Source organism: Periplaneta americana, chromosome 10, assembly GCF_040183065.1.
Source record: "Periplaneta americana isolate PAMFEO1 chromosome 10, P.americana_PAMFEO1_priV1, whole genome shotgun sequence".
Classification (NCBI taxonomy): domain Eukaryota; kingdom Metazoa; phylum Arthropoda; class Insecta; order Blattodea; family Blattidae; genus Periplaneta; species Periplaneta americana.
In genome coordinates, this window is record NC_091126.1 from 171,216,956 (window position 1) to 171,235,492 (window position 18,537).

Below are 18,537 nucleotides of genomic sequence, written 5' to 3' on the forward strand. Positions count from 1 at the left end.
TTTCCATGCGGACGTATTCATTATGTAGTGTATATTATACTGTCTACAGAACATTAGCGTACAATTTAGAGAATGAAGTTAAATTGAAAAATAATCATAATATGGATATTGAAACACATTTTTGAAAATGGTGGCCGTTCATTTCGATACAGGCTTCATTTCTTTTGTGCATATTATCGCACTATAGACTATTGTACCTAAGTCCAATTACCAGTTTCGTCCTTCGTACTAGTAACTCATGTGGAAATAATTCTGTACTTCATCTATAAAAGATTACCTGACGTACTGTAAATTCAATCTTCACTTCTGTCCGATCCGAAAAGATAAAATTGCTTAGATATGCTATCTACTTTCCATCCATTACGTCGCAGGGTCGTAGAAAGGAAGGAGGTTTTTTATTTAAGTTATTTTAAACAGTTGTATATTATTACGTAGACGCCCAATTCCTAACAGAAATTAATGTTTTAAGGAAAGAGCTAAGACAGCCCAGCCATTAGACTTTACAGAGGGTGAGCAGAAGTAGGTGGGGGGAAATCGGAATGCGACGTAGGCAAACGGACGACAGTGCCTGTACGAAAATATGATTCAATATTGAAAACTCTTTCGTCACTGAAAAACGCGAATATATTTATGGAACGTACTATCCTCACTAACTCAGTACTGTTTAGTATCACCGTAAGGCACTTTGACTGCATACGCGGCTTTGGTTCTGTGTGGAGGACGATTGGAAGTTTACTAGTAGAAGGAGTTGGAGTGAAGTACATTCAAAAACTCGGGTACAATAAAAATTGAAGTAAAAATAAAATGATGTCCCTATATTTAGCATGTAGAAATCCAGTTAGTAACTTTAATTCAATTCAATTCAATTTATTTGGCCATTAGACATACAGCTTTAGGCTTCGTCAGAATTCATTGAAAAACATATAAATACATTTTTTAAAAAACACTAATAAAAGAAACAGTAACATTTAAATAATACAATGAAAACATGAAATAATTTGAAAGTTTTAAATTAAAGAAAACTAACTAAATTGCAATTAAACTTATTTATTAAAATACAATTTCATACAAATTTGTGTTGAAAAACTCGGCAACAGAATAAAAAGGATTATTTAATAACCAATTGTAAAATCTAGTTTTGAAGCTATTGATTGGTAATTAATAATATTGACTGGGGAGCTTATTATATAATTTCATCCCCATAATTAAAAAGTTTGTGTTGCTCTTGTGTAATCTACAATATGGAATATTAATTTGTTCACTATTTCTAATTTCATGATCATGTATATTGGCCACTAATGAGTAATTGTCGATATTTTGTCGAGTGTAAAACACTAGATCATATATATATACAAATTTATGATTGTTAAAATCCGTGACTGTCTGAAAAGTGGCCGACAATGTTCCAGATAGTTTGCTTTACATAAAATTCTAATGGCTTTCTTTTGTAAAATCAAGACGCTTCCAATTTTTGGTTCCATTTCCCCAGAAAATTAGGGCATATCGGATTATCGACTGAAAGAAAAAAAGTAGGCACATCTTAAATAATTTTCAGAAACGAAAGTCTTTAATTTCTCTAACAAATATAAAACTCTTGATAGCTTTGTGCATATGTATTCGATGTGCTTATCCCATGTTAAACTGGAGTCTATAAAACGTCCTAGAAATTTTGTGTAGTTGAGTCTGTTGTCCTTATTTATTAGATAATTTAGGCTGAAAGTTAAGTTGATGGTTTTGTTACAGATATCCCGATACTTTCAAGATTATGAGCATTAATTTAAATAAATAATTTTTCATTTGAAAACTATGTCTACTTCCAGTTATTGTTAAACTTCAGTTTACACATACAGTAATACCTCGAATACTCGTTTTAATGGACGGGACGTGGTGAACGATTAATGAAAAAAAAAAACAGATAATCCATATTATCAATTTTAATGGACTTAGATAGTCTGTCTGGTGCAATGTAAGATGCTTTAAAAAATATATGCACGACTCAGGAAGTAAGAAAGATCAGTGTAAGACATTACTGTATACCACTTTTAAAAAAGCGCTGTTTTTCTTCACGTATAATCCACACAACTGTTAATCGAGGCACGGAGAGTCGAAATTTATTTATTTATTTATTTATTTATTTATTTATTTATTTATTTATTTATTTATTTATTTATTTATTTATTTATTTATTTCATCAATCTTTGTTCACGTCATGGCGGATTAGATGTATTCCAGTTCTTAATCCGCCATCACTCTCAATACAAATATAACAAAAACTAATACATAATGAACCTATAATTATTATCTGTTTACAATAATAATAATAATAATAATAATAATAATAATAATAATAATAATAGCTCTTGTACTTAAAACTCCTACTTTAGCTTTTTCATTTTTATGCTCAATCTCTTAAGAATTATTCTGTTAACTTCATTGACTACTCTTCGTAGTTGCTTATCATGTGACTGCTCAACATTTACGATTCCATCTCCGTTAGAGCTTTGACTTTCTCTTCCCATCTAATTTTAACTCTAAAAAGACATTTTCCTAATTTATGCAGATTGCTGGCGTTTAGGTGACCATTCATTTTTTATAAGCTACTATAGCGTTTATTTGTAGAAATTTTTTATCCACCCAACTGTTTCTCAAATCACTCGTTGCCTAATACTTTAACGCAATATGCATTGCGTCTTCAGCTAGTCCACACAAAGGACATTTATCCTTCTCTACGTTCCCTCTCTTATTCTTGAGTCTCCAGATACCTAATCTCCATCGTGCCATTCCCGTTCTCTCTTCCCTTGAATTTAGTCTAACATATTCTTCCTGTTCCCAAAACTGCTTCACCTCCCTGTAGTATTTTAGTGATCCTAGGTCTTTAATATTACTAAAAATATCTTGTCTCGAAATTTCGTTTGCCCTCTCTTAGTCGAAATTTATTGTACTTAGAAAAACTATCGAAAGGTAGGCCTTCTCCGACCAATCCACAGACCGGGCAGTAAATCTTACACCGGTTTACAGCACTTAACTATCCTGCCCTTGAACATAATGGCTGAGAATAATGTCAACATCTGAACATAATAAAAAAACTCCTCAATCAGAAAAAAATAGCCTACCTTTTTATGTAGAAAATCCTCTCCCACTATCAACAGAAGTCAATAAATATTTCAACGGAAGAATTAATATTTTTGACTTGAGCTCGACCTACTGTATATCGATAAATGTAAATACCATAAACATTATTAGGTTGCCATGACAGTCAATGACGTACTGTGATCTATCTATCCTAAGGTAGCTTACATTTAAATGACAGTACTTTTATTTGAAAGTAATTAATTTAAGGACACCTGTTAGTGTTCTCAGAGCAATTTTATGATTAATCACTGTTGAAAAAAAGTTGATTTTCTCTAGAACTAAATTACCTACGATAACAATTTTTTCTCTGCCCATAATGGAATGTTTTCTAAGTCCACTGCTATCAATTATTTCTGTCTAGTATTTAAAAAAAGTCCATTTTTTGTTTTTTGCCATTTCCCGAAAGTTTGGTTTTTTACATTTCACGTATAACTGTACGTCAGTGCACCAGACAATGATGTAAACACTTCGTGGTCGTAATGCGTTTCAGCGATTCTGTTTCTAACATCTTTTCTTGGCATTTCTGTTAATTGCGGAACAATAATAATATTGGCCTTCATATTATAACAAAAATTCTGACAGTTTCAAATATTGTGGTGTTTAGTGATAATTCGATGTAATAAAAATGAATTTTGAGGTAAATGAAAATGAAACTTAGAACCTTTATTGCAAATACTTTTCTACACAAATAAGGAACTAAATATTCTTTTGTTCTTTGCGCACCCACTTGTACAATTTAACTTGTTTCTCCACCTGGGGAACAAAACTCCATTTGCACAAAAAATGACAACCCCCTTTACCCGAACAACATCGAATTGATATTCGGAGAAAGAAACAGATTGAAACTGGATTTCTCAAGGACTTTTCCTTTTCGTTCTATGATATTTCGGTAGTATGGAACTTACCGGAGTAGGCTATTGCTACATCGCATATAATAACAAGGTTTGTTTTCAAGAGGGAATATACAATTTTTATTGTGCATCGAATATTGTGGTTTGTGTTTATGATCACGCACAAATTTTCCCACTAAGGAAAGTGAAGCGGGACGGGATACGCTTCCATGGATTTTACTGCATTACGCAATAAAATACACGTTTTAAGTGTTGGAAATTATTATAGTAACACAGCTCACTTTTACAATTCTTATTTTCGTAATCATTTTGGATCATTGTGAAGATCCCGCAATTTTTTTCGACAATAAGAATCTTATAAAAATAGATCCCGTATTCATGTTAATAAGGTATTTCAGATATTGAATCTACAAGTGGAAAGTTATTCAGATTCAAATGTTCTGTTCGTTGTAAAAGTCAACAGTAATAAAGATTTATCTGAGTCTGCTTTTTTCTCGATACTCGGTCGTTTTGCGTAATACTTTATATTTTCTGAGATTTCGTACCAGGTCATTTTCCAAGCTTTTAGCTAATAGAATAGCTCATAAATTTTCGCAGTTAATATGACATTGAAACAAATAATACATCAACGGTTGAAAAAGATAAATGAAATATATAGTTCAAAGGAAATGCAATAGTATTTAAAATATAATACTATAATCAAAATGAGTGAACGAAAGATACGTTTTAGCAGGTTACAAAGTGAAATGTATGAGGATATTTATCTGAATCTACTTTTTTTTTCGATATTCAGTAGTTTTGCGTAATATTTTATATGATAGTATGATCAAGATGAGTGAACGAAAGATAAGTTTAAGCAGGTTACAAAGTGAAATGTATAAGGAGAAAATAAGCGCGCTGTAGGACACGTCAACGGACGAAGACTATACTGAAGTTTTATTGACTGGGAATGCATGCAAAAAATCACTAGAGGTGGTATAGACTATAGACCGTGAGAAGCCGCGTATAAATGGACAAATTACTAATACCAGAATAGGACATGAAAGTGATAGAAGCAAAATATACGTTTGTATACGTATAGTTAATATTTATGTCGTCTATCTATCTATCTATCTATCTATCTATCTATCTATCTATCTATCTATCTATCTATCTATCTATCTATCTATCTATCTATCTATCTATCTGTCTGTCTGTCTGTCTGTCTGTCTGTCTGTCTGTCTGTCTGTCTGTCTGTCTGTCTGTCTGTCTGTCTGTCTGTCTGTCTGTCTGTCTGTCTATCTATCTATCTATCTATCTATCTATCTATCTATCTATCTATCTATCTATCTATCTATCTATCTATCTATCTATCTATCTATCTATCTATCTATCTATCTGTCTATCTGTCTATCTGTCTACCTGTCTACCTGTCTACCTGTCTACCTGTCTACCTATCTACCTATCTACCTATCTATCTATCTATCTATCTATCTATCCATCCATCCATCTCCGAGGTGTCGCGACCCACATTTTGGGAACCACTGAACTAGAGTGTTCCGTGCTGGTCCGAACAACAGAATGACTTGAAATTTCACATTGTTTTCCGTCATCTTTAAATGGTGGTGTAGGCCCTACACATTAGTTGATGAATGAAATGTAGTAAACCTCAACTGGAAACCCTAATATAATTAATGTATAGTCTTAAATATATCATGCGTGTAGTTTGAGAGATTGGATAGGGGACGACGCGACGGTAGGGAGGAAAGTGGTAGTGTGGTGCATTTTAATGATGTCAAGCTGGTAGCGGGTAACGGCCAGCAAAAGCAGCTGTGTGTAGTGACCGGCTTCAACTACCGGCCTGATGGTTAAGTGAAGTGCAGAGGGGGATAGCGTACTGGCATAAAAAACCTACCAGGCAGTCGCACTATTGCCATATGTACGTGGTACGTGCGTGCGTGTGAAAGCTTCAGAATTTGTTATGCATGAGTAAGTCATTATTAGTTCATGTTGTCTATATCCGCAAGGCTCTCACGCACCCACAACCCGAGTGTTTCTTGTAAACACACAGTATAAACAGTCAAAATTTTGTTTATTCCTATATTAAGATTGTTTTATTGCTGTTAATGTATGTCTGATCTTAACTAAAGGCGTAGGGAATCGGTCAGATTCGAATATCAGCTGAGGACATTTTAGCTAAAACTATTGCTTAAAACAAAATGCATATCTTGTACATCTTCCACCAGATACAATGAATTCATTCTAATTTCTTAAAATAAGCTCTGTATTTAATAAAATCTGTGCTCTTGTTAATATTTTGTGCGAGATCGTGCGTATTTGCTTGGTTTTCGCACAAAACCAATCCGCGGTAAGTCTAAAATTCCACATTCAGTGTTCCCAACCTAACACATTACCGCTTAAGTGACATATTGATTTTACTGCTTTAGGCTTCTAACATATTATTTTTAGAGACGTTCAATATAGTAATAATTATAAATTGGAAACTTACCACTGCAATTTCACCTAAATTGCACTGCTAATTATTGTTTTTAAATGTTTGCAAAAATTAAGTAAACTCTACAACTCAACTAAAGTTACTGCATTCGTGATGCAAGTAACATTAAGGAAGCCGTGAAAAAATCAACAAATCAACTTGCCGATGTTATTACTGCAATATGTTATATAAATAATATTGTTAAAATATTAAAATGAAAAATAAATCATTACATAACCTTACCGTTTGTTTTAAGTTCGCATTTATGGACTGGGAAAAAAAAAGACAGACGTATATCACGGCTTGCTGGAGTATAGTAAACACAGAAAACATTTTAAAGCAACAATGTTGAAGATAGATATTTTTGTTTTACAAATTTGCCGTCATTGAACAGAAACCAAGATGGAGATTTCATTGCAACTAATTAGAAATTCCTCTTTCAGGCATGTAATAAACGATCTTCGCACAAAATAATGTACGATACACGAGCGGTATGTTTTCTTTCAATTCTCGGAAATTAAAAAAGGCTCAACTACGTTTCGTTTTCTCAAACTTTTCCTCGAACATGAAAACTTCAACATACCGCTCTTGTAACGCATATTACTATTATGGATGTATTCACGCCCTTCGTCCCGCTTCGTGGAGTCGTGGTCTAATGCAGGGATGTCGAACAGCGTTCTCAAACTGTGAAACAATTAATACTGTTTCCTACCACAGCTGAGCTGAAACGACAGCCAGCACGGTCAACCTGAGCTCGCTTTAGCAGTGTTCTGTACGCAGTGTGTTTATCAACTCTGGCGGCTGGTATGGATATGGAACGACGATTCAATAATAAGTGGATAGATAAATATTTCCTTACCTTAAAGGGCGGAAAGCCACATTGCTTAATATGTAGGAAGGAACTTGGATACCTAAGCCATCACATGCTAATATTAAAAGGTATTTTAATTCAACACATGCTGAAGCTTATGGATCAGAAAAGTTATCCGGTTTCGCTCTTGAAAAGGCTGTAGAGGAATTAAAATCAAGATTGAATTCAGAAAACCTTCCATCATCGTAGTCATCATAATCATCATCATCATCATCGGATGTTAGCTTGGTTCGTGCTAGCTACAAAATTTGTGAAATTATTGCAACGGCTTCAAAGCTATTTACTGACGGAGAATATGTGAAAGACTGTCTCATAGCTGTTGCAAAAAAGATATGTCCGGAACACGTTAATGATTTTAAATCTATAAGTTTGTCTCGTAATATTATTGCGGAGCGCATATCAGAAATGGGAGATAATTTAGAGGGACAACTGATAGCAAGAATGAAAAGTTTTACTTCTTACGCACTAGTCCTTGATAAAAATACCGACCGCAAAGATACGGCGCAGCTAGCTATATTCCTGAGTGTCGATTCAGATTTCAATGCTTATGGAGATGTTGTAGATGTCATTTCACTAAAGGATCGAACTCGAGGAGAAGATATTTTTGAATCTATAACAAAAACTACGAACAAATTTCAAGTCACTCTGAAAGTAATTAATTTTATACATCAAAACAGTTTAAGTTTCTGAACTTGAAGTTGCACTCCTGCAACATATACACACTAAGTTGATATTTTAAACATGATATTAACATTATTATTGTGATTTATTTCCGTCACTAACGAAAAACATTCATGAAATGACCCAGTAGATGAAACGTTATTGTTGTTATTATTATTATTATTATTGTTATTATTGTGCACGACTACTGGATACGCAAAAATACAACAGACAGATACAGTACTTGCAGACTGTGGTCACAATATTGTTATTCTCTGAGGCAACGGAAATTGTGAACAGATTTTCAGAATTCCAATAAAAGGTGTAATGTAAATATTGTAGACTTGTAAAATTTCAGTAAAAGCTAAATTTGTAAGTAGGGCTACTGTAAACAGATTTGCAAAATTCTAGTAAAAAGGTAAAATATAGAGTAAGTAGACCTATTGTAAAAGATTTGCAAAATTCCAGCTAAAATTTCTAATGTAAATATTGTAAATAGATTTGTAAAACTCCATTTTTTTGCAATAAAAGTTCAAATGAAGGCCGAATGCTGAGTCAACCTACATCTCCGAAAAACAGTTGGAAAATAGTTTTGGAAAGGACTACATTCGCATAAATTAGCATTCACGAAATATTTCTTTCGGAATTAGAATTTCGGAAATTCCGATTTAAGAATAATGCCGTTTGGGAAGTTTCATTCTGAAAAAAACTACCGGAAATGTGTACATATTTCGTCTCTATGTAAAATTACACAAATTTTATAAATGAGTGAAAAGTTTTCATAGAAAATTAAATAGAATTTACAGTTGTGTTAATTCGTAATTCGAATTTCCGATGCGTGATGCGTAGCTGAACAATCAATAAGTAAGGTTACTGTACTGAATACAATTTCTTACTATTTCTGCTCTGAGAGGCACCTGAAGTGATGTAAGCCATATTTTTTGTATGGATATATTGTAGATATTCCGGTTGGTAAAAGTGGACATTTTTCTCACATTCGCCCTTGTCGACCAACGGACTAAAGGAATAGGCTGGTGACAACCACAAAATAAGAGGTCATATCTGGAAGGAGATTCACTTCTCAGGTGAGACTATCAATATTTATCCTTCGTATGCTTTAAATACAGCACGTATTGTACATTGCTTGAAGACTAACTCAGTAACTCCTTCATGTACTTCGATTTGTGCTGCCAATTGTATTTCACAGTTATTCTATTGTAATACCATACAGAATTATCATTAGGTGAATGAACTTACTTGCGTGTTACCAAGAAAATTTACTAACAAACTAATTTATACCTAAAAGTTTTTATATAGCACCGATGCTAGTGATTGTTACTAATGAGTTAATTATTTCACTGATCACCTCATTCATTTACTAATTATTTCAGTGCTCCATAAGTATGTAAAATGTCATTAGTCAGAATTCAATGTCTGATAAAAGTCGTTAAACAATACAATTCTTCACTATCCATCTTACTATATATTTTAGTAGCCCATTAAAATTTTAATTCGCAAGCTTACCGTAAATCTAACTCAGAAAGTAGCTCATCGGATAGTTCCGTCTAATATTTTGCAATTAATTCGGTACGCATGTACAAATTGATTTCCGTGCAAAACATTGAATCAAGTACTCACAGATTAAGAAAGTTAAGTAGCCTACTAATATAGCCGTTTATACTCACTAATTTTGTAACTTACTGATTGTCTATCCAAATAATTATCTGAATCACTCACTAACCAATTTCATAACTCACTAAATAACAGAAATTCATTACTTACAGGTAAATGATTTTTCATAACTCAGTGACTGAATAATTTCCTAACTGCACGAGATAGTTTTGTAATTCACTAAGAATAGTTTCCTAACTCACAAAGCAAAAAAGGAACTTAATTATTTACTGAACAATTTACTTTCTAACTAAAGTTATTTCTTAACTCACAAGCAATATATCCCCCAACTTACTAACCAACTAGATTTGCAACTCGCTATTAAGCTGAATTCATAACCCAATAATAAACCAAATTCGTAACTCTCTAACAAGTTAAATTCGTAACTCACAAACTAAATTCGTAATTTACTAACAAGGTAAAGTCGTAACACATTAACGAGGTCATTTCATAACTAACGAATACGCTAAATTATTAACTCAAGCTCAATTAACAGCTCACTGAAAAGCTAAATTAATAAATCACTAAAGCTAAACTCATAACTTACTGGAAAGCTAAATAGATACTTACTGACAGGCCAAATTTCTAACTTGCAAGCTAATCTCCAACTCACTCGTAAGCTAATTTCCTAATTGCCTGATCGACTAATTTCCAAACTCACTAACAGAATGACTGCTTATCTCACATAATGCCTGATTTTATACTCAGTAACGGAATGTTTATTAAGTAATTAACAGAGCAATATTTTTTACTCTGTTTTAACATTTTAATTACTTACTGCACTAACTGAGTAATTTCACAAATCACTAGAAATTATTTTCCAAAATTATTAAAATAATTACTTTCCTAACTCTGTAAGAATCTATTCATTAACCAAAAGAATGCATTCTAAAATTTCTGATCATCAGAAGTCTCATTAACTAATTGAACAATGAACTAACGAACTGATGCAAAAAATGAAATAATTTACTAACCCAATAAACAACTAACCTACTAACCCAATAAACAACTAATTGACTAACCCAATAAACAGCTAATTTACAAATCAAGAACGCAAGAACGATCTAATTTACTAACCCAAGAAAGAATTAAATTACTAACCCAAGAAAGAACTAATTTACTAACTCAAGAAAGACCTAATTTACTAACCCAAGAAAGAATTAATTTACTAACCCAAGAAAGAACTAATTTACTAACTCAAGAAAGATCTACTTTACTAACCTAAGAAAGAACTAATTTACTGACTCAAGAAAGACCTAATTTACTAACCTAAGAAAGAACTAATTTACTAACTCAAGAAACAACTAATTTACTAACCCAAGAAAGAACTAATTTACTAACCCAAGAAAGAACTACTTTACTAACACAAGAAACAAATAATTTACTAACCCAAGAAAGAACTAATTTACTAACCCAAGTAACAAATAATTTACTAACCCAAGAAAGAACTAATTTACTAACACAAGAAAAACTAATTTACTAACCCAAGAAAGAACTAATTTACTAACCCAAGTAACAAATAATTTACTAACCAAAGAAAGAACTAATTTACTAACCCAAGTAACAAATAATTTACTAACCAAAAAAGGAACTAATTTACTAACCCAAGTAACAAATAATTTACTAACCCAAGAAAGAACTAATTTACTAACACAAGAAAAACTAATTTACTAACCCAAGAAAGAACTAATTTACTAACACAAGAAACAACTAATTTACTAACCCAAGAAAGAATTAATTTACTCACCTAAGTAACAAATAATTTACTAACCCAAGAAAGAACTAATTTACTAACACAAGAAACAACTAATTTACTAACCCAAGAAAGAACTAATTTACTAACCCAAGTAACAAATAATTTACTAACCCAAGAAAGAACTAATTTACTAACACAAGAAACAATTAATTTACTGACCCAAGAAATAACTAACTTACTAACCCTAGAAAGAACTGATTTACTAACCCAAGAAAGAACTCATTTACTAACCCAAGTAACAAATATTTTACTAACCCAAGAAAGAACTAATTTACTAACCAAAGTAACAAATAATTTCCTAACCCAAGAAAGAACTAATTTACTAACACAAGAAACAACTAATTTACTAACCCAAGAAAAAAACTAATTTACTAACCCAAGTAACAAATAATTTACTAACCCAAGTAACAAATAATTTACTAACCCAAGTAACAAATAATTTACAAACCAAAATAACAAATAATTTACTAACCCAAGAAAGAACTAATTTACTAACCTAAGAAAGAACTAATTTACTAGCCCAAGAAAGCACTAATTTACTAACCCAAGAAAGAACTAATTTACTAACCCAAGAAAAACTAATTTACTAACCCAAGAAAAACTAATTTACTAACCCAAGAAAGAACTAATTTACTAACCCAAGTAACAAATAATTTACAAGCCAAAATAACAAATAATTGCGTAACCCAAGAAAGAACTAATTTACTAACTCAAGAAAGAACTAATTTACTAACCCAAGAAAAACTAATTTACTAACCCAAGAAAGAACTAATTTACTAACCCAAGAAAACTAATTTACTAACTCAAGAAAGAACTAATTTACTAACCCAAGAAAGAACTAATTTACTAACCCAAGAAAATGTAATTTACTAGCCCAAGAAGTAACTAATTTACTAACCCAAGAAACAACTAATTAACTAACTCAAGAAAGAACTAATTTACTAACCCAAGAAAGAATTAATTTACTAATCTAACAAACGACTAATTTACTTACTCAACAGACGACCAATTTACTAACTCAGCAAAAGACAAATTTACTAACACGACAAGCGATAAATTTATTAACCCAACAAATAACAATTTTACCAACCCAACAAACGACAAATTTATTAACCCACGAACGACACATTTAATAACCCAAGAAATGTCTAATTTACCAACCCAACAAACGACAAATTTACTAACAGGACGAACTACTAATATATTAAAGCAACGAACGACTAATAGTTTATAGTGCCTCAACCACTAAATAATTTACTAACTCAAGAAACGAATAATTTTCTAATACAACAAATATCTAATTTGGTAAAAGAACAAATAATTGACTAAACCATTAGAAAAGCAATTTTTAATCCAATAGACAACTAATTAACTGAAACTATAAATAGCAGATTTACTAACCCAACAAACATCTAATTGCTATCCCAATATACAAGTAATTTACTAAGCCCACAGACAACTAATGGGCCAAAACTATAAACAGCTGATTTACCAACCCACCAAACTACAAATTTACTAAAAATAGACAAGTAATTTACTAAAAATTATAAAGAACTAATTTACTAACCCAGTAAAAAACTAATATATTAAAACCATAATCAACTAATTTATTAAAACTTTAAACAACTGATTTACTAACTATAACCCAATAAGCTTCTGTCTTACTAGCTCAAGGGACAAGTTTGGTAAAACAACAAACGGGTAGTGTAGTGACTGAAAGAAAGTGTTACAAGTAATTTGTCAACTAACTTGCAATGTTCACATACTCGAAAGGAACTGGTTTATTAACATATTTCCAACAAAATTACTTACCAACCCGCAATTATACTAACTCATTAACCAACTAGATTACGCACACACTAACCAACAAGAGTAAGAATTAACACTGCTTCCTTAACTCGTTAACAAGTAGATTTACTAGCTCCTACACAGCAAAATTAGCAGTTCACTACCATTGAGTGTGCTAACTCACTGAACAGCGAATATAGCCACTGGCGTATCTCAGGCAGTAGCGCGTTTGATTTCTGATCTGGAGTTGCGCTCGGGCGTGCGTTCGATTTCCGATTGGACTGATTACCTGGTTGGTTTTTTCCTAAGTTTTTTCCAATAATAAGGCGAATGTCAGGTAATCTATAGCGAATCCTCGGCTTCATATTCCCAAATAACATCTCGCTATCACCAGTTCCAGCGATGCTAAGTAACTCAATAGTTGATACAGCGTCGTTAAATAACCAAGAGAAACAGCTAATATAGTATAAGTGAATTGTGCATTTGGTGTCTTACTAACTAGTGAGTTCACTAACTCACGAACCAGAAAGTTTAGGTCTATTAATTCGGCAACGAATTTATAAATTAACACAAAATTTAATAACTCAACAATGTGTTTTCTAACTCATTAAACAGAAATTTGGCTAACTCATTAACCAGAGAATTACTAACTCACGAACTTGCGACATTACTAACTCACGAATCAGTAAGATTATTAACTCACGAACCTGCGAGATTATAACTCACGAACCTGCGAGATTACTAACTTACGAAACTGTGAGATTACTAACTCACGAACCTGCGAGATTACTAACTCACGAACCTGCGAGATTACTAACTCACGAACCTGCGAGATTACTATCTCACGAACCTGCGAGATTACTAACTCACGAACCTGCGAGATTACTAACTCACGAAACTGCGAGATTACTAACGAACCTGCGAGATTACTAACTCACGAACCAATGAGATTACCAACTCACCAAACTGCGAGATTACTAACTCACTAACCTGCGACATTACTAACTCATCTACGAGATTACTAACACACCAATCTACGAGATTACTAACTCACCACCCAGCGAGATTACTAACTCACCAATCTGCGCGATTACTAACTCACGAACCAGCGATTTTACTAACTCACCAACCTGTGGGATTACTAACTCGTCTACCAGCGAGATTACTAATTCGCCTACCAGCGGGTTACTAACTCACCAAACAAACTACTTTACTAGCTCACCAACCGGCGAGCCACTAGCTCACCAACCGGCGAGCCACTAGCTCACCAACCTACAAGATCACTAGCTTACCCATATATGGGCTCACTGACTCAAGTGATTACGAGCTCACTATCTTAAGAGACGACGAGCTCACCAGCTCACGAACTGACGAGTTTACTAACTAGGCGACGGATTGCCTTCTGACTGAATAGAGATATTTACTTACTCAGCAGACAGAGGGTTTATTGACTCACTAGACAGAGGATCTGCTGACTCACTAGACACTTGGTGTACTGACACAGTAAACAGCAAATCTGTTGACTCATTGGACAGCGGATCTACTGACTCACTAGATAGCAGGTCTACTGACTCACCGGACAGCTGGTCTACTGAATCAACGGACAGCGCGTCTACTGACTCACCGGACAGGACTCACCGGACAGTGAGTCTACTGATTCACCGGACAGCGGGTTTAGTGACTCTTCTGTAGAGTCCTGCGTTTGGTTACCTAGAGGCTCCAAACAACCCTCATCAGTGTAGGTATATATATATATATATATATATATATATATATGAATATAGCGCGGCGTACACAGTTCAGATCTGCTGTTCAGCGAACATGATAAAACAAATTTTACTATGATTTATTGTACTGTTGTAATTTCCACCATTTATTTATGTATGGATTTATTTATAAACATACTTAGGCTTGTCCATTTACAACATTCACGTATGAAACAAGTAGACCTATTCATAAGTAACTTCTATTGTTTAATCAGGCATTAGAGACTGTAGAACATGGAGAAAAGAAAACATACAAACATTTATAAATTTTAAAAAGTTGAAACATCAGGGCCGAAATATCAAATCATATTCAATAAAATTTGTAAGTACCCAATAAGGTGTAAAAGTTTCATTGTTCGACTCCCAACAGTTTTATATAAAAGGTATCGGTACAATAAATATCGCTAAATTAACATGTGTTAAGATACGAGGTTCCCGGGGCCCTTAACTTAAAAAAAAGTGGTTGCCATGACTTATGTCCCAACCTTCGTAATTCTTTGGCGCTCTACTGCTAGTCTACGAATTTACTAAAATAGTAATCCATGGCCCTACAGCCCGTGAAGTGCCCAGACCAACCAGCCGGCTGCTGGCCTCACTCCCATATGCCGAAGCAGAGGTGAACGATCATCCAACCAGAATGGAGGTATGGTGTGGTTAGCACGATGATGCTCCCAGCCGTTATAGCTGGCATTCGCAACCGGATTTCGCTACCTATCGTAGCTCCCCAAGTGCATCACGATGCTGGGTGGGCACCAGTCCCATACACTGGCCGAAATTTCATGAGAAAATTTCTTCCCCCATGAGGACGCGAACCAGCGCGCATTCCTCAACGCGAGTCCTAGGCAGGATGCCTAAGGCGCAATTCACACAGAGAAGACGTGGCTCGCACATGGGGCGGAGACATGATGACTTTTCGAGTCTCTCCCATGTAAACAAATGTATCAAAGCACACAGAGAGGACGGGATGGGGGCACGCCACTTCGAAGTCAGCGCTTCGTCTTTTTCGAATCACGAGTGGCCCTTGAAAGCGACATGTGGCGTCTGACTGTGGAAGAAAATTCGCGCCATTTTGAATTTGATATTCAATTTGTGAAGAGATGGTGTAATATATTGTACATTTTATTTTTTATTTTCGTAGGTTTTTTACGACGCTTTATACTTTTTTAGGTTATTTAGCGTCTGAATGAGATGAAGGTTATAATACCGGTGAAATGAGTCCGGGGTCCAGCACCGATAGTTACCCAGCATTTGTTTATATTGGGTTAAGGGAAAAATCCCGTAAAAAACCTCAACCACGTAAATTGCCCCGACCGGGAATCGAACCCGGGCCACCTGGTTTCGCGGCGAGACGCTCTAACCATTAATATGGTGGGACATTAATCAAAATTCTGGAAACGGTCCGGATACATGTTCAATTCTTTCATCACATCTTCTACTCCAAAATATCTGAGAACTCGCTTTGAATATCTTACAACTTTGCGGAATCAACACAAGACTTCATTATCTATTCCTAGTTACCGTACCTCTTTCTATTCATCCTCTTTCTCCATGTCAGTTTGTCCCCTATGTAACTCTTTACCTCGTCATGTCAAGGATTGCCGATCAGTTAATCAATTTAAATTAAGAATTAAAATTACATACTTTTACATGGAATTGATTTGTGAGTGTTAGCCGAATTTAATAGGTTGTTCTATGTATTTGTATAAATTGTCATTTAGGCCTATTATAAAGTGGCAGTAGGATATAAATTGTAAATAATTATGTATCATGTTTAGTCAATATTTCATTATACAGTATGTAAGCTCCTTAATGTGCATGGTAACGATTTTATATATAAATATTACTACGTTTTATTGTTTCAATGTATAGGCTGTATTTCACTTCTGATAGTGCAGAAAAGAAGGTCCCATGGCCTTAACTCTACCAGAATAAAAAATAAATAAATGCATGCATAAATAAGTGCATAAATAAATGCATAAATGAATGAATGCATACGTAAATAAATAAATAAATAAACTTGCATAAATAAATAAATAAACTTGCATAAATAAATAAATAAAACAAATAAAAATAATTATTAAGTTATTTTACGACGCTGTATCAACATCTAAGGTTATTTAGCGTCTGAATGATATGAACGTGATAATGCCAGTGAAATGCTGTCGGGGTCCAGCACCGAAAGTTACCCAACATTTGCTCGTATTGAGGGAAAACACCGGAAAAAAACTAAACCAGATAACTTGCCCCGACCGGCATTCGAACCCGGGCCAAATAAAACGAATTAAATAAGATATGGCATACATTCTTCCTTTTTTCAAACCACTAAGGGTGCACACAAAATCTTATCAGTGTTTTTTAATATTACCAAATTGTACGAGAGCCAGGGCATCGTCATCATCTGAAGAAGACATTACGAAAGCTGTGCGACGCGCAAGTGTCGCAAGGTTTTTTGACTCTTCAGTATGCTTTGCTCACGTCATGTCCGCGTCGTGTGTCCGCCCGACGTCCTAGCCACGTTCTGTCTACGTCTTCTCTGTGTGAATTGCGCCTTAGACCACTACGCCACGGCGCGAGACACGAATTTACTAAGACTCTTAAAATAATTCACTTACTGGATAAGCAATAAGTTCACTGGAAATGAACAGGTTCATTTGCATAGCAAACATTTCATTACTGAACTTGTAGATTCTAGTGAGGGCTTGTGGTCGCCGCTGCAGCGTGATACGTGTTCGAATCCGGGACCTCGCAGCACAGCGCAAGGTGAATGTGACGTATCGCCGCGTCTCTGGCATTCCTGTGTCCGGGGGTGGCGCACCCCGATGCGCCCAGCTGTGTGGTCTGAAAGGCGAAGGCTCTTTCATTTGAGACACAATAATACATGTTAGGAGGGTCAGCCTTCCCACTGTGACAGTGGACAAGTGTTCTGCTGAAGGCTGGGCAGATATAAGGTTCGTTCCAACAACAGTCAGGAACCGTCCGTAACCATCGTGAGCATGCCCAGTACAAAAAAAGCGTTCCAACACAATCCGAACCAGTCCTGAACCGGAAACATGTACTGCAGTCGGGCGTTCCAACAAGCTTTTGACACGGGTTCGGAACGGTCAAAAATAGTCCGTGGATTGAGGCATGTACGGAAGAGTACGCAAGACGCGCATGCGCATAAGCTCACCAACGTCTCCTGGATACTGAAGAAAGACATGATCGACTGTTCACATCATTGAGGTTAAAGATGAAAAGTGACAGTACAGACGAATAATAAAACTAGAGATTTAATTTAAATTTTCGCCAAAAAGAAAGGGAATGGAAATTATTTGGTTATTGAAACAGTTAATTACAATTTCAACATGCAGCTTTGATTAAAAATTTAATAAATAACGTACATACATTAATAATTAGAAAAAGAACTATTGAAGTCAATTATCGGAATTCTTGCCTTCCATATTTTTTGTCATCTTTTTATAGAAAATGATCGAAATTCTATTTTCTGCAATTAGAATTAGCTGCGAAACGATAATAATTAAGCATCCCGTTCTTAGCAAAGATGATCACAGTTATAGCATCTCTGGATT

The 18,537-nt window shown here is 34.4% G+C and overlaps 1 protein-coding gene across 1 annotated transcript in view; it reads left to right on the top strand.

Annotated features, from left to right (window-relative positions):
- Positions 1 to 17,833, top strand: part of onecut — a 41,456-nt gene extending 23,623 nt beyond the window's left edge. Inside the window, exons 4-5 of the mRNA XM_069837636.1 lie at positions 14,638 to 14,846; positions 17,654 to 17,833. Of these exons, the coding sequence (XP_069693737.1) occupies positions 14,638 to 14,846; positions 17,654 to 17,833 (389 nt within the window). The remainder of the gene's footprint in view (positions 1 to 14,637; positions 14,847 to 17,653) is intronic.
- Positions 17,834 to 18,537: the final 704 nt, after the last annotated feature.